Genomic DNA, 18,990 nt, shown 5'->3' with positions numbered 1-18,990 from the left:
CCCGCAGTGGCTACGGCGGCGGTGACGGTTGCGGCGCGGGGCATGGTCCCCGGGTCGGAGGGCCCGGCCCGCGCCGGGGGCCTCGTAGCTGACGTGGTGTTTGTAATTGAGGGCACGGCCAACCTGGGGCCCTACTTCGAGGGGCTCCGCAAGCACTACCTGCTCCCGGCCATCGAGTGAGTGCCGTTTCCGCGACTCCAACCCCGCCCTCCGACTTTAGTTTTCCACAGTCTCTTGCCTCACCCCGACCTTTCACCTCCGACCTTCACAGGTATTTTAATGGTGGTCCTCCTGCCGAGACGGACTTCGGGGGAGACGTGAGTCTTGGGACTCTTGAGTTTGAGGGAAGAGGGAAGCTGGGAATCCGGACTCCTGGGTCTGAGAGGAGGGGGCGGGGACCTGGACTCCTGGGTCTGAGGTGGGAGGGGCTGGGGTCTGGACTCCTGGGTCTAAGGGAAGGGGAGCTGGCAGCCCCAACTCCCCTGAGGGAAAAGGGAGCTGGGGTCCCAGATAAAAAATTTCTTTGTCCTCCCCTTCCAGTATGGGGGGACCCAGTACAGCCTCGTGGTGTTCAACACGGTGGACTGCGCCCCAGAGTCCTACGTACAATGTCACGCTCCCACCAGCAGCGCCTATGAGTTTGTCACCTGGCTCGATGGCATTAAGTGAGCTCTTTTCTGGGCTTTGGGAAGGGTTGGGGGACCCTGTGACGGACCGCGGAGGAATGGTGGCTTGGATTTGAGCTGCAGGATCCATCCCCTCACATTAGTTGGCTGAAAAGGCCTGTGATGGGGATTGTGGTTTTATCCCTAAGTCACTTCTGTGGTCGGTTCTGTGTGCTTAGCTGATGTTGCTGTCTGGCTCGGAAGTAGAAAGAACTTCGCAGTCAAGGAGGCCTGTGGAACTCCAGCACCCACGTGTGATTCCTCCCTTTTCTGCCTGTTGCTTCTCATTTCTACTCTGGTTCTCCATTTTCAGGTGGAGGCATTGAAGCCTGAGTGCAAGAGGGGTGGGGCTAGGCCAAGATAAGCTAGGCCTCTGTGCTTTGGAGTGAATTGTGATAGTTCACATTGCAGGCTCTTGCAGGTGCAGACAGACTGGGGCCACAGCGTGGTTCCACCACAACAGAACTCTCTGTCCCCTGTGTCTAATATAATTTGTCTCTAAAACGGGAAGTTTAGTAGTACTTATAGGTATCGTGTTACTTATTCACTATTGGGTAACAGATTAAAACTTAGCAGCTTGGGACTTCCCTGGCGGCCCAGTGGTTGGGACTCCACACTGCCCCTGCAGGGGGCACAGGTTGATATCTGGTTGGGAACTAAGATCCCACATGCCTGGAGGCGCGGCCAAAAAAAAAAAACAAACGACTTAACCGGCCTAAGACAACAGACATTTATTATCTCATGTGGTTTCTGTAAGTAAGGAGTTCAGGGGTGGCTTCGATGGGTTGCTCTAGCTCAGGATCTCTTGTGGGATTGCAGTTACCATGACTTTGGGCTGCAGTCATCCAACAGTTTGATTGCGACCGGAGGATCCATTTACAGGGTGGCTCACCCTATGGCTATTGGCTAGAGGCCTCGATTCCTTGCCAGATGTTAGCCGTGGGGCTGCTTGAGTGTCCTCCAACAGCTGGCTTTCCTCTGCCTGAGCAATCCAACAGAAAGAGCAAAGAGGAAACCACAGAGCTTTTTATGATCAAACCTTGGAAGTCACACACCATCACTTCTATCACATTCTGTTTAGTACACAAGTCAGTCCTGTCCAGTGTTTGAGGGGGCGTGAATACTAGGAGACGAGGATCATTGGAGACATGGTTACAGTGACTTTGTAGGGATACTTTGTGAATTAAACGAGTTGATGCCTCTTTAAAACAGTGCCTGAGGGCTTCCCTGGTGGCGCAGTGGTTGAGAGTCCGCCTGCCGATGCAGGGACATGGGTTTGTGCCCCGGTCCGGGAAGATCCCACATGCTTGCGTACCGCAAAAAAAAAAAAAACAAAAAAAAAACAAAACAGTGCCTGACACGTATTAAGTGCTACCTAAGCTTTTGCTGTTGTTTTGTGTTTTGGTTTCTTGGATTGCAGATGGATGATGGTAGTCCATGTCTCAGCACTCTTGGGAGGATCACAGGACCTGATTTTCATACTGTGTTCAGCTCAGGGTCTGGTCAGAGTTCATTAAATAACACCAGTTCGCTGTTACCTTTGTATGTCCCTGCAGCAAATGTTTGTTGAACACCTGCTTTGTTCCAGGCTGTATGCGCTGGACTGGGTGCTGCATGTTCACTGCAAAGTTGACTCTTAAGTTTCCCCCTCATGGTCTTTAGAATTCATGGTCAGGGTAGAGCAGGGTTTCTCAGCGTCAGCACTGTTGACCCTTTGGGCCAAATGACTCTTCGTTATTGGGGGGCCGTACTATGCATTGTAAGGTGTTCAGTAGCATCTCCGGCCCCTACCCCCCAGATGCCAGTGGCTACTTCCCTCCCCCAGTCTGACAAAGATGTCTCCAGACGTTGTCAGGTATCTCCTTGGGGGCAGAATCCACCCCATTTAAGAACCTTTGGACTAGATTGTGGTAAGACTTGAATAATGTTGAATGGGGGGCTCCTTGAGGCCCAAGTCCAAGTCTGATGTTCCTCAAGTCTCTAGCACCCAGCACAGGGCCTGGCACAAAGGAGGCCTAAGGAAAACTTTGTTGAACAAGTGAGTAAATGAATGAATGCCCAGAATGCACTTCATAATCTGGTTTCCCCCCCTGGTAAACTCCTATATAAACATCAAGACCTGACTCAAATGTCCTTTCCCTGATTCTGGCAAGCAGCCAGTTGCTCTCTCCTCTGACCCCATTGCTCCCAGGTGTTTCTCTGTCACAGCTTCACACCTCTGGACTGTGAATGTCCAGGACTTGGGTGTTTCTCCTGCTGTTTGCTTCCAGCTGGGGCCTGGGACCCAAGAGGCCTTAGGAGACCTTCGCTGAATAAATGAACGAGTGAAAGCTGTGGGGAAGATAATTACCAGGAAACCAAACCTTCTGGTGGGTGTCAGGAAAAGCAGTTAAATCCCCTTATTTAAAAATGTCAAGGGCACTGGGAAGATAAGAGGGAAATGCTTTCTGAATACTTTCATCCCATATTCACCCTCCCCTTTAACCGACCTAGAATACACTGTACCTATAACCAAATAAAAAAGCTTTGTGTGCTGTATGCTCACCAGAATCCTCCCAATCAACTGATAAACATTTTAAGCCATTATTTAATATTCACAGTCGTCACTGTTTTATCAAGTTCTATGTAACTATCTAAATTCAGTTTCTGTGGCATTCGGGGCCCTTCTGTAACAGAGATCACGAAGAAAGTCAGCAAGTTTTGTTCACGCTTGGAGAAATCTTATCTTTTCCTGGAACATCCATCACTTATGGAACAAAGCAGGCAGTGTGATTTTTTTTTTTTTCTTTTTTCTTTTTTGCGGTACGCGGGCCTCTCACCGTTGGGGCCTCTCCCGTTGCGGAGCACAGGCTCCAGACGCGCAGGCTCAGTGGCCATGGCTCACGAACCCAGCCGCTCCGCTGCATGTGGGATCTTCCTGGACAGGGACATGAACCCGTGTCCCCTGCATCGGCAGGCGGACTCTCAACCACTGCGCCACCAGGGAAGCCCAGCAGTGTGATTTTTGAAATGTCCTTGCTTTGGAGAGGTTCATTTCTGATGTTACATTTTCCTTTCTGACAAGAGGGGCGGTTCCCCCTCCTCCCTACAGCTAGTGACCCAGCATCAGAAAAGCTAGGGTAGGGACTTCCTTGGTGGCTTGCAGGGGACATGGGTTCAAGCCCTGGTCCGGGAAGATCCCACATGGCACGGAGCAGCTAAGCCCGTGCGCCACAACTACTGAAGCCTGTGTGCCTAGAGCCTGTACTCCACAAGAGAAGCCACTGCAACGAGAAGCCCGCGCACCGCAACAAAGAGTAGCCCCCACTTGCCGCAACTAGAGAAAGCCTGCACGCAGCAACGAAGACCGATTGCAGCCAATAATAATAATAATAAAAGATTAAAAAAAAAAAAGGATAGGGTAGAAGGAAAATAGCCCAAGTGTCTTCCCCATAGCGTTGTGACAGTGCGTTTGTGCATTCATTCATTCATCTGTGCCTTCATTCATTCAACAGATGTTTGTGGGGCAAATTGTTCCAGGCACCGAGGAGTCGGGGGTATGAGGCAGGCAAAGTTCTCGCCCTCTTGGAGCCAGTGTTTCCCTGGGGTGATGGGCTGGGCAGGGGTCTGGCAGTAGGAAGTCCCTGGTCAGAGCTGGCTGCTGTTCATGTTCCTTCAGTCCCTCTGGGGGGCTCCCGGGGCCTGTTGGCCCATGAAAATGGGTGGTGAGGACTCAGTGGTGTGACATCGGGCGGAACAATTGGGGGCAGAGGCATGAGGATGAGGAATCATTTTATTTTTACTTTATGTTTATTACTTGAGGGGTTTATTTGAAACTTTATGATATTTAAAACATGTTTTGCAACTGGTCATGCTTTCTCCCATTCCCCATTTTTTTTTTTTTTTTGACCGTGCCACCCAGCTTGTGGGATCTTAGTTCCCCGACCAGGGATGGAACCTGGGCCCTCGGCAGTGAGAGCGTGGGGTCCTAACCACTGGACCGCCAGGGAATTCCCTCTCCCACTGCCCGTTTTTAAGGTTTTCTCATTTCTTGGACAAAATATTTGTTATGTGTCTCTCTCTGAGTTGGTACAAGATGGCTTATGCTTACTGCTCAGTAAGAAAAAAGCCAGCTTTGGGATCTCAAAGTGGTCAATCGCACTTTCCCTCGTAAATTATTTTTTTTAGAAATTGGGGTGAAATTCACATAACACAGTCATTTTATTTTATTTATTTTTAAATATTGATTTATTTTTTGCTGCGTTGGGTCTTCATTGCTGCGCGCCAGCTTTCTTTAGTTGCAGCGAGCGGGGGCTACTCTCTGTTGCGGTGTGCGGGATTCTCACTGCAGTGGCTTCTCTTGTTGTGGAGCACGGGCTCTAGGCGCGCGGGCTTCAGTAGTTGGGGCTCGCGGGCTCTAGAGCACAGGCTCAGTATTTGTGGTGCACAGGCTTAGTTGCTTCGCGGCCTGTGGGATCTTCCTGGACCAGGGCTCGAACCCACGTCCCCTGCATTGGCAGGCAGATGCTTAACCACTGCGCCACCAGGGAAGTCCAACACGCAGTTATTTTAAAGTGAACAATTCAGTGACGTTTAGTACATTCAAAATGTTGTGCAGCCACCTTCTCTATTTAGTTCTGGAACATTTTCATCACCCTAAAAGGAGACCCCGAATGCCTGAAGCAGTTGCTTCCTGTCTCTCCCCCTGCCCCCTCACCCCTGTCTCCTTAGCCCCAGCCATGAAGATGGCTTGATTTCTTCCAGCACAGGAAGCTGGCAGTAGGGTGGATCCAGAGTTGGTTCATTTATCGGGGTCTCCCCCAGCTCTGCGCCATTCAAATTCCTGTGCAAACTGGAGTCTCGGTGGTGAGGAAGAGGAGGGCTGGGGAGTGGGTCGTGGGGAGGAACAGTGGTGTGGCCTGAGCACCCTGAGCGTGGGCGCAGAGGGCAGGAGTCTACACCGGGAAGGCGTTCAGGTGGGCACAGAGGGGGCATGCTTCGGTGGCTCACTTGCTCAGCAGGCATTTCCCGGAACTCTGTGTACTTTTAGAGCTGGCTCAGACCACTGGCTCTCCCTCACTGAGGGCTGCACCGTCTGGAGGGGAGGTGGGCTGTGGAAGGAAGCTTGACATTCGCAGTATTGGGGGACACGTGATGTGATTGAGGGTGGGCCCTGAGATCAGGTGGCAGGTGAGGAAGGCTTCCTGGAGGAGGATGACACTGGGCTGGGTGTCTGGTTAGGCAAGCAGGGTTTCTACCTGTGCCAGAAGGGGCAGTGGTACATGGTCTTGGGGTGGACAGCACAGGCAGAGGCCTGGGCGCGTGGCTGATCACGGAGTCCAGGGACACCCAAGAAGCTCTGGAGGACTTGCACCCAGAGAGGATGGAGTGGAAGGTGGACAGGGCCCCAGATGCCCAGCTGAGGGCTTGGCTCTATTCTGGCCTTGATGGCCAGGGTTGGATTTGAAGCCATTTGTTTATGTAACACACAGTTCCCAAGGCCTCCCTTGTGCCAGGCTTGGTGGGGTGGGGTCGGTGAGGCTGGCGACAAGGGAGGTCAGAGACCCCCGTCCCTGCCTTGTCGGGGAGACAGGTGCCGACACAGACACAGGGGCCACGGTTCAGAGCAACAGGGCCCTTAGGGCTCCCAGAGCGGGGCCCAGTCTGCACAGATGTCCCCTGCGGCAAAGGTTCAGCCTTGTGACCACGTGACCCGAAGAATCATGGTGACAACAACTGCAGTCTAGAAGAGGCCTGCCACAGGCCACACGGGGACAGACACTGGGGACCCCTCTGTAGATCAGCTGGGGGAGAAGCCCAGATCTGTGTGTAGTCGTTTTCTGGGGCTGCTGTAACAGTACTAGAAACAAGGTGGCTTACAGCAACAGAAAGTTATTGTCTCGCAGTTCTGGGTCCAGGAGTCTGAGATGGGGGTGGGCAGGGCCGTGCTCCCTCTGGAACTTTAGGGGAGGGTGCCTTCCTTGCCTCTTCCAGCTTCTGGTCGCCCCAGACGTTCGTTGCTCTGTGGCAGTGACATTCTGATCTCCACGTGGCGTTCTCCCTGTGTCTCGTCACATCCACATTGCCTTTCCTCTGAGTGTGTCTGTCTCTGTGTCCCGAGTCCCCCTTCTTATAAGGACACCGGTCATATTGGATTAAGGCCACCCTAAGGACCTCATTGTAGCCTGTTTACCTCTGTAAAGACTCTGTTTCCAAATCAGGTCACATTCTAAGGTGTGGTGGAGGGCTAGGACTTAAGCATACCCGTTTTGGGGGACCCAATTCAACCCATAACACTGTGGGAAGACAGAGGAGGCCCCTGCTCCAGGCTGGGAAGCTGGGGTGAGGCCAGGGCAGATGGCCCAGAGAGGGCAAGGTGCACAGGGACTGGGACACAGCACAGGATCCTGGGCTTAGAGTCCTGGGCCCTTTCTCTGTTCCATCCTCTGATGGGGCCTCTTGCCAGAGGGACTGCCTTGCAGGAGATGACAAATGTCCCCTGTCCTCGTGCAGGCACTGGGGATAGAGCAGGAAACTCGGCAGTGTCCCCGTCCCAAGGTGCACAGTCTATGAGGAGGGATGGCGCAGGTTCGGGCCCTTCCAGGGTGGCCCAGGGGCTGGGGGCTGGAGCCGCAGGGCCCCCCAGGGGCTGACCGCCTGGCCCCCTGCAGGTTCATGGGCGGGGGTGGCGAGAGCTGCAGCCTCATCGCAGAAGGCCTCAGCACAGCCCTGCAGCTGTTCGATGACTTCAGGAAGATGCGGGAGCAGATGTGAGTGGCCCACGCCGGTCTCTGTCCGCCGGGCACGTAGCCTGCTTTGCCTGTCGTGGGGCTCCACCCCCGGCCTCACTGTGGGGAGGTGGGTGGGCTCTGCATGCTGGACACGGGGCTGGGAAGCAGGCGGTGTCCAGACGGTGTTCTGATGAGATCACCTGGCCTGTGCCCAGTCTCGGTGTCCTCATCAAAGGGGAGCCAGCTCTGGGTCTGCTTCCTGCCTGCCCTGCTTGCCGGGCATCTTAGAGTGAGTCAGGAGGCTCTTCCGGGCCTCAGTGCTCTCAGCTGTGAAATAGGGGCCTGACTCCTGACTTCCTGTGGGCCGGAGGACTTGCACCTCTGCTGGTGCCGGCTCTGGGTCTTTTCTCAGGGCCCCTGTTGCCACGCGCTCCACATCTTTCCTTGTCCTCGGCAGCGGCCAGACACACCGAGTCTGCCTCCTTATCTGTAACTCGCCCCCGTACCTGCTGCCTGCTGTCGAGAGCACCACGTACTCTGGGTGCACGACGGAGACCCTCGTGCAGAAGATAGGGGAGGTGAGGGCTCCTGGGTCTGAGGGAGGAGGGCTGGGGCCTGCTGCCTTGGGCCACAGGATCGCCACAGACCCCATGGCCAGCTCAGCTGGCTCCTGTGGGAAGAACTATAGCCCAGAATTCTCTGGGGCAGCTAATACAGGTCTTGGGGTCTCCTGTCCCAAAGCCCGATGGGATTTGGTTTTAGGGCCCAGCAGGTGTGACAGCCAGGGCTTGGCCTGGTGGCTTTGTCCTGACTGCTTGTCCCCTCTCCTGTAGCGAGGAATCTACTTCTCCATCGTGTCTCCCCGGAAGCTGCCTGCCTTGAGGCTTCTGTTCGAGAAGGCAGCTCCCCCGGCCATGCTGGAGCCGCTGCAGCCGCCAGCAGACGTGAGCCAGGACCCGCGGCACATGGTGCTCGTGCGGGGGCTTGTGCTGCCAGGTGAGGCCCGGGTGCTGCTGGGGCGATGGGGGTGGGAGGGGCGTCCTCCCCGGCTTCTTCTTACTTGGATTTTCTTCCCGTCTCTCAATCCCCTTCTCGTGGGGCTCGATATCCATCCTTGGCTCTCAGTCGGAGGTGGCTCGGCCCCCGGCCCCCTGCAGCCGAAGCAGCCTGTGCCCCTGCCTCCAGCACCACCCTCGGGGGCCACGCTCTCAGCAGCCCCCCAGCAGCCTCTGCCCCCTGTCCCCCAGCAGTACCAGGTGCGAACATCACCGGGGAAGGGACACGCTCCTGGGGCCTTGAGGGAGCCCTGGCCCCTTGGGAGAGACCTAGCTGGATGTTGGGCCTTGGGGGTGATGGGTGTCTCCCTTGAGACACCTGGAGAGTAGAACTTTTAGGGTGGGGAATCATGTCCCTGTGGGGTGATGGGAGTCACGAGCTCCTGCGATATTGGGGCTGGGGAGGGTGGTCCTCACCAGCCCCTCCCCTCTACCGCCAGGTCCCTGGGAACCTGAGTGCAGCCCAGGTCGCTGCCCAGAACGCAGTGGAGGCCGCCAAGAACCAGAAGGCTGGGCTGGGCCCTCGCTGTGAGTCCTGGGCGGGGATGTGGCAGGGCGGGTGGGGGCAGCCGGGCCGCTCGCCACACACCTGCCCCCACCGCTTCCCTTGGTGTCTCCCGCAGTCCCGCCCATCAGCCCCCTTCAGCAAGCCGCTGCGGGAGCCGGTCCCCCCTACAGCCAGGCCCAGGCCCCCCCGCTGCCCCCAGGGCCCCCCGGCGCCCCCAAGCCACCTCCTGCTTCCCAGCCCAGCCTGGTCTCCACTGTGGCCCCTGGCCCGGGCCTGGCCCCCCCTGCACAGCCAGGGGCACCGTCCATGGTAGGTACCTGCCTTCTGGCTGCCAGCACAGTGCAGGGGAGGAGCAGTTGGCCTTTCTGAGGAGGGCCCAAGGGCACGTGGGTCTTGTTGTTCGGCGTCCTCGGGGGCTCGTGGAGCTTGTGCTGTAGGCAACACTGAGACTGCAGGGTCCGGGGGCAGAATCATGGGGTTTGTGGTTCCGGGTGGGTGAAGACTGTTCTCAGGAGCCCAAGGGCTCCTGGGAGTGCAAGACATCAGGGCCTTGAGAGTCTTTGAATCCTACAGGGTCAGAGCATTTATGGTCCCAGGCATGGCCCAGTGGTGTTCTGGGCCTGGGGGTGCAGAGGAAGGGACCTCCGTCCCGTTCTGCTTGTTGGTTTGTCCCTCTCTCAGGACACTTCCCCCCAGAAGATGGTCTGACCCTGCCCCATGGCCCTCCTTCCTTCCCTCTGTCAGGCGGGCACCGTGGCCCCAGGAGGGGTGAGTGGCCCTTCTCCGGCCCAGCTCGGGGCCCCGGCCCTCGGCGGGCAGCAGTCAGTCTCCAACAAACTCCTGGCCTGGAGCGGGGTCCTCGAGTGGCAGGAGGTGAGTGGATCCATGGGGCCAGGCCTGGTGGGGTGCAGGGTTAGGCCGGGGCCCCCATGGGGTCGTGGGACTTGTGGTCCTGAGGATGGTTCCAAGGACACGTGGGATTTATAGCCCGGAATTCAGGATTAAGAGAGGTCTTGGATTCTCGGTCCAGGGAAGATCCGGGGGATGGTGGCATCTAGGGGACAGAGGGCTGTGGGATTCGGGGGCAAGAGGAGGAGCCCCAGCGTTTGTGGAATTTGAAAGCTAGAGGATTGTGGGATTGATGGTCTGGTGGAGGGGCCCAGGGCTCATGGGACTTAAACTGGGGTGGGGGTCCCGAGTTTCGGGGCTCCCAGGGTAGGGCAGGAGAGGCCAAGGGGATGGAGGCTCAGGGCCTTTCTCACTGTGACATGCCCTTCTTCCCCTCAGAAGCCCAAACCTGCCTCCGTGGACGCCAACACCAAGCTGACTCGGTCACTGCCCTGTCAGGTCTACGTGAATCACGGCGAGAACCTGTAGGTGCCTGCTGGGGGTGGGGTGGGCGGGAAGCTGGGGTGTGCGTTTCCTGACGCCCCTCCCGTTGTTGCCCCAGGAAAGCGGAGCAGTGGCCCCAGAAGCTGATCATGCAGCTCATCCCGCAGCAGCTGCTGGTGAGTGGGGAGGGGACAGCCGCCCCCCCCCCCCGCCTCTGTCCTCACGCCCCTGCTCCGCCCGCTGGCTCACGTCAGTGTCTCCCACAGACCACCCTGGGCCCTCTGTTCCGGAACTCAAGGATGGTCCAGTTCCACTTCACCAACAAGGACCTGGACTCCCTCAAAGGCCTCTACCGCATCATGGGCAACGGCTTTGTGAGTGGGGTGGGCGGGTGGGGGGGCAGGTGGCCACTCCCCATCCTCGTGGGCCCCAGGGAGCCACTTTTGATGGTGGGGCTGCCTTTGTGACCTCGGGTTTCTCAGCCTTAGCTTTTTTTTTTTTTATAATTACAACAAGCACCAGGTTGAGGTCTGTTCCGTGTTAACACCCTTGGCTCTGACGGGGCTTTGCTGGGTTGGCTTCCTGGGGCCAAGAACGACAGAAATGTATTCTCTCGCACTTCCGGAAAAGAGGAGTCTGAATGAAATCAGGGTGTCAGCAGGGCCGTGCTCTCTGAAGCCTCTAGGGGAAGACCCTTCCTTGCCTCCTACAGCTGGTAGCCCCTGGCGGGGTTGGCTTTAGGCAGCAAAACTCCAGTCTCTGTTTCCGTTGTCACATGGCTGCCTTCCCTCTGTGTGTTTCTTCCCTGTGTGTGTGTCTCTGTCGTCTTATGAGGACACCAGTCTTTTGGACTGGGGTCTTCTTTAATGATCTCATCCTAACTTGTTACATCTGCAAACACCCTATTTCCAAATAAGGTCACGTTGACGGGTGCTGGGGTTTGGCACTTCAGCATGTGTTTTCGGAGGATACAGTTCAACTCATAACACTGAGGGAGGCTCTCTAAATAGAGCAGAACCGGTTAACGAGTACATCCTGTGGACCTGGCACTTTTCTAGGAGAGGGGACTTTAGGCGGATTACCTCATGGAATCCTCAGGAAAATTCTACAAAGAAGGTGATCCTGAGAGTTGGGAATACCTGCAACTGCAGATAGTAATACACCCAACCAGCAGAGTTTTTAGAGCAGATAGATGATTGGGGTGGAGGCTTACAACAGTTCACGCTTTCTCCTAGTCCCATGTGTATCAGCTGGGCTCAGCTGGGCTAGTCTTGCTTGGGGACTCTTGTGGGGGTTACTGTCAGGTGGCGGCTAAGACTGTGGTCATCTGAAAGCTCACCTGGGCTGGAGGTGCAAGATGGCCCACTCACATGGTGCGGTCAGTGGGGTTCAGCTGGGCCTGGCCATCCGGGTGCCCACATGTGGCCTCCCCATTTGTCTTGGGCTTCTTCAAAGCATGGCAGCTGGGTTCTGAGAGGGATGTCCCCAAAGCGAGCATTGTACAAGCAGACATTCATTTGTGACACGTAACAGGACATCCAGAGGTGAGCAGCTCTCGGGGTTACTTATGTAGCCCCATGACGTCAGGGCCGGGATCTCTGGGGTTCTCTTGGCTTCTCTCTAGTGGTTGTAAGATGGCTTTCGAAGCTCGAGAACTCTTGTTTGACTTGATGTAGGAAGGCAAGAAGGAGGCGTGGCATCAGCCGTGTATTTCCCTTTCTTTAGGAAAGCACTTTCCCACACTCGTGGGCAGGCTTCCCTTCACGTCCTGGGCCAGACCCAGGCCACTGGGCCACCCCTGGCTGCATAGGAGAGCATCGGGGAACAGGCACCCATGAGTGCACTGGGACCCAGACATGTTGCTACCCAAACGGAATCGGGGTTCTCTACCCAGGGGAGAAGGGCAGATGGTAGACAGCTAGCAGGGTCTGCCTCACGTGAGAAAGCAAAGCTTACTTGGCCAAGGTTCTACAGGGGGGACCTCAGTCTTATCAGCCCCTCCTCCCCCAAGAGCCCACCTCCTGAATACCCTGCGTATTACGGGCTTACCTGACATTCGCTAATGTTTCCCGGGTACTTCCGTGCGTCCAGCCATGGGCAGGCTGCCTGACGTGTGTCGGCACATCCCGGAGTCACATCCCCTGTGGTGTTAGCGCTGCTACCCGCGGTTCTCACTGCGGGTACTGAGGCTGGGAGGGTGTGGCACCCCCAAGGGCCTCTTGGATTCCCAGTCAGTCACGTATCCGCCACCACCTTTGATCACATGATTCCAGTGTCAGCTCTCTGTTGAAGCCCCTCCCTCTCAGCCGTGAGCCCTCCCAGCCTCCCGCGGTGTGGCCAAGTTGGGGGGACTTCCTCTCTGCTCTCCTGCCCGGTGGTCAGCAAGTGCCCAAGTGAACAGGTGCCCAGCCTCGCCCTGTTCCTTTGGGCACCCAGCTCTCTGGAGCAGCCTCAAGCCAAGCCTTGAGTCTCCTCCACCTTTCAGAGCGGGAAGCTTGCCACTCCCGGCCTGTGGGGCCTCTAGAACCATCTGAAACCCGGAGGGGTGGGAGGCCTCCTTCTCCAGGGTGTGACCAGTTGCGATCCTCTCCTACAGGCGGGCTGCGTGCACTTCCCGCACACGGCCCCCTGCGAGGTGCGCGTGCTCATGCTCCTGTACTCGTCCAAGAAGAAGATCTTCATGGGCCTCATCCCCTACGACCAGAGCGGCTTCGTCAACGGCATCCGGCAGGTCATCACCAACCACAAGCAGGTCCAGCAGCAGAAGCTGGAGCAGCAGCGCGGGGTGAGCGCCGCGGCTCCCGGCCCCAGAGCTCACGGCCAGACCCCGCAGGGCCCTCCTGGGACTCCAGCGCTGGGCACTTACTCCTGCCAAGTTCAGCCCCGTCCCCATGTTGCCATGCACCATTGCTCTCCTTTTTTAGTGTTCGTGTCGGATCTCCAAGACACAGCCCCCTCTTGGGGACCTGGGAACGTAAGGTTTACCTCCCAGACCTGCCCACCTGCTGCAGGAAAGGTCCCCAGCTCCTGACAGGTTCCCTCTCAGGGCACAGACCCTCCCCGACATGGGGACGCCCCGCCAGCCACTGATCTGCTCCCTCTCTCCTCACACAGATGGGGGCACAGCAGGCACCCCCGGGGCTGGGCCCCATTCTGGAGGACCAGGCAAGGCCCTCGCAGAACCTGGTGAGGACAGGGCCAGTGGGGTCAGGGCCCGGGCGGGGGCGGCCCCAGAGGAGGCTGTGATTCTGACCCCACCACAGAGGTCAAGGTGTCTGGGGGCTCTGCCCTCACCCCCGTCTCTTCCCGTCAGCTCCAGCTCCGCCCGCCGCAGCCCCAGCCGCAGGGTACCGTGGGGGCCTCTACGGCCACGGGGCAGCCGCAGCCCCAGGGTGCTGCCCAGGCGCCCCCGGGCGCCCCACAAGGCCCTCCCGGAGCGGCCCCCGGCCCGCCCCCTCCCGGACCCATCCTTCGGCCCCAGAACCCCGGGGCCAACCCCCAACTGCGGAGCCTCCTCCTCAACCCACCACCGGTGAGCTTTGGGGGCGGGGGGCAGATGGGAGCTGTGGGTCCTGGGCCTTGACAGTTTGATTCCTCTCATCTTGGAGGTGGGAGGTTGGTTTGATTGGAGGGTGTGACTGGCGGCCCGCCTGGCTCCTCCCCATGTGTCTTACGTGGGCTTCTGATAAGATTCCTTGGAAGAAAGACCAGAAGCTACCCGAGGGGCTGGGGGAGGTGGGGGCTCCCCACCAGGGCCCTCTGAGCTGCTTTCCTTGTTCTCCCAGCCCCAGACTGGGGTGCCCCCGCCTCAGGCCTCCCTCCACCACCTCCAGCCACCAGGGGCCCCTGCACTGCTGCCCCCACCGCACCAGGGCCTGGGGCAGCCCCAGCTGGGGCCCCCGCTCCTGCACCCGCCGCCGCCGGCCCAGTCTTGGCCTGCACAGCTTCCCCCCAGGGCTCCACTGCCAGGTAAGGGGGTTCGGGGGAGGCCAGGGTCCTGGACTGAGTATCCCAACAGCCCCTGGACTGGAGCCCCAAGACCAGTGACTTCTGGGAAGTAAAGTTCTGGGATTGAAGAATAGCGGGTCCCCCATGGCTCTTGGGGCTCTAAGGGCTCCTGGGGGACCAAGGAGGCAGGAGCTCTCCCCACCATTCCCCTCCTGCGTGTCTTCCTGGGGTTGCTGGGAAATGTAGTCTTAGGGCCAGAGAGGTATGTTGGGGGATGGGCTCCCAAAGGCTTAACGGGAAACAGACTATCTGTGGTCACATGGCGTCAGAAGGCGACTCTGTGGGTCCCCCCAGGTCTTCCTAGACCACTCAGTGCCTTGGGCTCCCAGAGGAGGAGGGAGGAAGCAGGTCCAGGGCCCTCCAGGGCCCCAGGGACTACTGGGAGATGCAGTCCCTTCCCCACTGCCCCCCAGGTCAGATGCTGCTCAGCGGGGGTCCCCGGGGCCCGGTCCCCCAGCCGGGCCTGCAGCCCAGCGTCATGGAGGACGACATCCTCATGGACCTCATCTGAACCCCCGACACCCAATAAAGTTCCTTTTAACACACGCCCCGGCTCCCGTCACTGACATCCCCCAGGACTGGGCAGGAGGAGATGGGGGGAGACACCTCTGTCCTTGTTCTCGCTTCAACAGACGTCCCTGAGGCCCCGGGCTGGTGAGGCCAGGGCCTTGGCGGCGAGTCAGGCGGTCTGGTGCAGCCTGGCTCCAGGGAGATGTGGAGGCAGCAGGCAGGGCCCCCAGGACCACGTGCACTCGTGGAGCTAGAGAGGGTACCAGGTGGGCCCGGAGGAGGCCTCTGAGCCAGCTGGGCTTGGCAGCATCTGTGAGAAGCAGGAGTCAGGGAGGCTGGGAAGGCAGGTGCTGGCGGTCTAGGTGCGGAGACCACAGAAATGAACGTGTGGGGGCAGGAGGAAGCTTGGGGTGGTCAGAGGAGCGAGTCCATCCTTCTGGAGCACGAGCATAAGGGAGGGGGGCCTAGAGAGGTGGGCAAGCACCAGGCGGGGACGGGGCTCAGGTTCCAAACCAAGCAGCTGGAGGCTTGTCCAGGGGATGCAGAAGAGCTGCGGGAGGCCACCAGCAGGGGCCAGGCCTGGGTCGGCTGGCTCTCAGAAAGCCCCCTCTGGGCTATGGGATGTGATGGGGCAGGACGGAAGGCAGGTAGGGGTCTGGGGCAGTTTCCCTGGGGAGAGGAGAGGCCAGAGGAGGGGCTGGGCCGAGTCGGGGGGCAGGAGGGGTGAGGCTAGAGACTAGTGTGCTGTGCGAAGAAAGCTGGGGGTGTTCGGGCGGGGTTGAGGGCGGTGCCCAGGGCCTGGCCTGGGTGTGTGGTAGACAGTGGGCCTCCCTGAGGCAGGGAGCTGGGAGAAGGAGCCAGTAGTGAGTGTGATGGTCCAGGGACATCCAAGTGACCAAGGCCGTGTTGGGAGCTCAGGATGTGTGTCCTTAGCGACAGTATGTGTTTGGTGGTTGAAGACACCAGAATGGATGAGGTCTCATGTGGAGAGGGCAGGCTCCATCCAGGTCCCAGGCAGAGACCTACCTTCCAGGGCTTTGGACAGGGTGGACAGTGGAGCCATCCTGCTGATGGGAAACCCAGCAGGAATGTAAGGAGGATGTACAGGTTTGGGATGTAATGAGGCAAGGGGCCTCAGGTCGTCCTTAGAGAGACGTCCAGGGGACGGCTGGATACAGACACGTGGCTGGAGCACAGGGGTGCTCTGGCCTGGGGGCAGAAAATTAGTTGTCCATTGTCAGACCCTAGAGCAGTGTGTTGCTCAGAGTGTGGTCCACGGCTGGACCACCAGCATCCGCATTGTTTGAGATGCCGGTTAACATCAGATTCCCGGGCCCCGTCCCAGGAGAGAGGTTGCAAACTGGTGGCCCGTGGGCCACTCTACAGATGAGTTTTGTTTGGCCTTCCCTGTGTTAGCATATGTGGCATTTTTTTTCCTAACAAGTTAGTTGTAAAAATCAGGATAATTCACACACACGCACACACACACAAACACACACACACACAAAATCTGCAGTCTTGGCTTCTCTTGACAAGTCAGAAGATCTGGCACCCCTGGGCCCGCCCTTCTGCCTAGCAAACAACGGGCTGGAGCTGCCCCTTTCCATGGGGCGTGTGCTCTCTGGTTCGCCACAGTCCCCACCACTCCCTCTTGACTCCCCTACCACGAGGCAGGAGGCTGTTGCCTTTGGCACGGGGCTTGCACTGTTGTTGTTCCTGTGGTAGCGTTCGGAGACAGTGAAATCTTTCTTGTACCCATGTCTCTACCAAAAGTGGCAAAACGAAAGAGAGAACGAGAGGGCCACGTGTTTCGAGAGAAATGGGAGCGAGCCTATTTCTTTGTGGAGGTGAAGAGCATGCCTACGTGCTTAATATGCAAAAAAATCGTGTCTGTGTTGAAAGAATACAACCTGAGGCGTCACTATGAATCCAAGCACAGTAAGAGCTTCGACCAGTACACAGAGCAGACGCGAGACGCAATACTCAATGAACTGAAAAAGGGCCTCAAGTGTCAGTAGGGCTGGTTTTGGGAAGCGGACGGGAGCAGTGGCACGGCTGCCACTCACGGTTCCGGAATCATGTGAAAAGAGTCACCTGGGCATTCCAGCCTACCGACAGCGAGTTTATAAGGGAGCAGAAATGACGCCTCCCGAACAGAAACTCGTGTCTGTCTGGACCATCCTTTAAGTCTAGCAGGCGTCTGCATCCCATGGGGAGGCGAAGAGAAGTCCGAAGACTGACAAGTCCGTTGCTTGAATGAGTCAAATCAATAGTGGCCTTTTCTATCGCTGCTCATGAACTGTTACCACCCAGTTAGCTTTATTTATTTGTGGTGTGGAGAATCTCGATGTGACCGAAGAAACCTGTGACACCGTGCCAAGGCAGGCCCGACACCGGGAAGCGACCCGTTTTCTGTGTGTTGAGAGAAATGCAGTTTCACGGAGACTGGCCAAAACGCCTGGGCACAGCTACAGACCGTGGTCGTGATCAGACGACCAGCGTCCCGCGGGACCGGCAGGGGACGCCTTGACCCGAGGACTCAGGTCGTTGCATCATACCAGCCACTGACCTTACTAAGAAAGTCAGCGGAACACAGGACACGACGTCCGTGACAGGCTCGTGTACCTTAACCACGGGCAGGCTGGTGATGAACTTGACGCACTGTGTTTTATAGAAGCTCTGTGACCTGGTTGTCACAGGACGTGTGGAAGCAGTCTGAACCGTTGCAGTCCATCCACTTGGTTCATTTCAGATGAGGCAGAAGCCACACCTTGGTTCCCCTGAGAAGGTCAGTCAGAGACTTTTGATCGAGGTTCCAACCCTTCTGAACACTCTCTTTTCTCCGCAAGGACATACACAAACAGCTACTTGAATGTATGATTGTGTTCACCCAGTCCTGGCAAAAATGGGGAAGTCGTTGGCAGGGAATATTCTGACTCCCTTTCGTTGCTGCAGTTGGTTTCCAGAAACGAAAGACATGGCCCAGACCACGTTCACCCAACTCGTGGTGTTAAAGACCAAATTCCCCCAAGGGCTCTCCACATCCAGACTTGATGAAAACTAACACTGTCCACTTTGCCTTTGTTGGTTAATGTCGATCGTGTGAATGCAGACCGCAAATAGTAGTTATTGAACGAACTACAGGGCAATAAGCTGCTGGTTCCTAAGTGGGTTCCACCGGAAGATGACAGTCCTACACCACTCTCCAGTAGTTGTCCTGCATCTCTGCGTTTGGAAGCGGCCACGCTTGTGAACAGCCGTTTTCCGTTACAAAACTGAATCAAGTTCAATATCACTCCCAGCTTCAGGAGTCCAGGTTGAATTCTCAACCACCCATCCCACCATGACATCCAAGGCCTGACGTTGACATCTGGGGGCGGCAGGGATGATGTCGGCCTCCCGGCTTCAAGTCAGGGAGCAGAAGAGTTACGACAGAGAAAAAAAATTTTAGTAATTAAATATTTCTATTTTTCAATTTGTATTTTTTCAATTTTGGATTTGAAATATAAACTCCAGTATGACACATGTTTGTATTATGTTCCATGCATTCACCAGAGTTCAGTAAAGATTCCATTTGATTATATTTCTGGCCGTCGACTTTTCTTATACCTGGCAAGTGCACTCATTTATGTGGCCCACCTGGCTCCTGCCGGCATTTGAGTTTACGATCCCTGCCCTAGAACCATCTAGAACCATCTAGAACTGTCGAAGCAAATCCATCCGGGGGCGGGAGGGAGGCTGGGCGTCGGCATTTGGAACAAGCTCCCTCGGCGATTCTGACGCAGATGAGAGATGGAGCAGGAGATCCCAGTGGCGGTCGAAGGAGGGAAAAGCGGGTGAGGTTTCCCAGGCAGCGTGCGTAGCAGGGGTTTCTGAAAACTCAGATGGCTCCAGGGACCAGGCAGGTGATGGAAATGTGTGACGCGGACGGGTGTAAGACGACAAGGATTGATGGGGACTGTGGCGAACTTGGGGAGTGCTTGCCCCGCCTAACTGCATTCAAATTAAAACCAAAAAACACTGTGAGGACCAAACAAAATCCGCTGGTGGGTCTCACGAGGCCGCCGGGCCGCCATTTTGTGACCTCTGGAAGAAGAAGACGCGAGGACAAAGGACAGAGGCCAGAGAAGGACCCACGTGTGCGAGTTGGGTGGGGGCCGGGAGACAGGAGGAGCAGGCAGGCACGTGTGTTCTGGAAGCCG

The 18,990-nt window shown here is 57.1% G+C and overlaps 1 protein-coding gene across 2 annotated transcripts; it reads left to right on the top strand.

Annotated features, from left to right (window-relative positions):
- Positions 1 to 18,371, top strand: MED25 (mediator complex subunit 25). Of its 2 annotated transcripts, none has more exons than XM_082676457.1 (18): positions 1 to 176; positions 272 to 317; positions 541 to 665; positions 7,316 to 7,414; positions 7,833 to 7,953; positions 8,209 to 8,371; positions 8,501 to 8,631; positions 8,871 to 8,958; positions 9,054 to 9,247; positions 9,683 to 9,811; positions 10,226 to 10,311; positions 10,389 to 10,446; positions 10,537 to 10,644; positions 12,867 to 13,055; positions 13,385 to 13,456; positions 13,584 to 13,802; positions 14,056 to 14,239; positions 16,562 to 18,371. In XM_082676457.1, exons 1-18 carry the CDS (start codon positions 43 to 45, stop codon positions 16,804 to 16,806), a joined length of 2,391 nt encoding a protein of 796 aa, XP_082532583.1. In that variant the 5' UTR covers positions 1 to 42; the 3' UTR covers positions 16,807 to 18,371. The 2 variants fall into 2 exon arrangements, with proteins under 2 accessions (XP_082532583.1, XP_082532584.1); XM_082676458.1 differs by lacking the exon at positions 16,562 to 18,371 and adding an exon at positions 14,692 to 14,892.
- Positions 18,372 to 18,990: the final 619 nt, after the last annotated feature.

This window comes from Grampus griseus (assembly GCF_964374135.1).
Source record: "Grampus griseus genome assembly, chromosome: 19".
NCBI classification, from domain to species: domain Eukaryota; kingdom Metazoa; phylum Chordata; class Mammalia; order Artiodactyla; family Delphinidae; genus Grampus; species Grampus griseus.
This window is presented reverse-complemented; position numbering and strand designations above follow the sequence as displayed.

Excerpts from the sequence above, each read along its gene's own strand:
- MED25 (XM_082676457.1), top strand. The coding sequence starts at position 43 with ATGGTCCCCGGGTCGGAGGGCCCGGCCCGCGCCGGGGGCCTCGTAGCT. Across the intron at positions 666-7,315 it reads ACCTGGCTCGATGGCATTAA|GTTCATGGGCGGGGGTGGCG; the intron begins GTGAGCTCTTTT and ends GGCCCCCTGCAG. Across the intron at positions 9,248-9,682 it reads AGCCAGGGGCACCGTCCATG|GCGGGCACCGTGGCCCCAGG; the intron begins GTAGGTACCTGC and ends TCCCTCTGTCAG.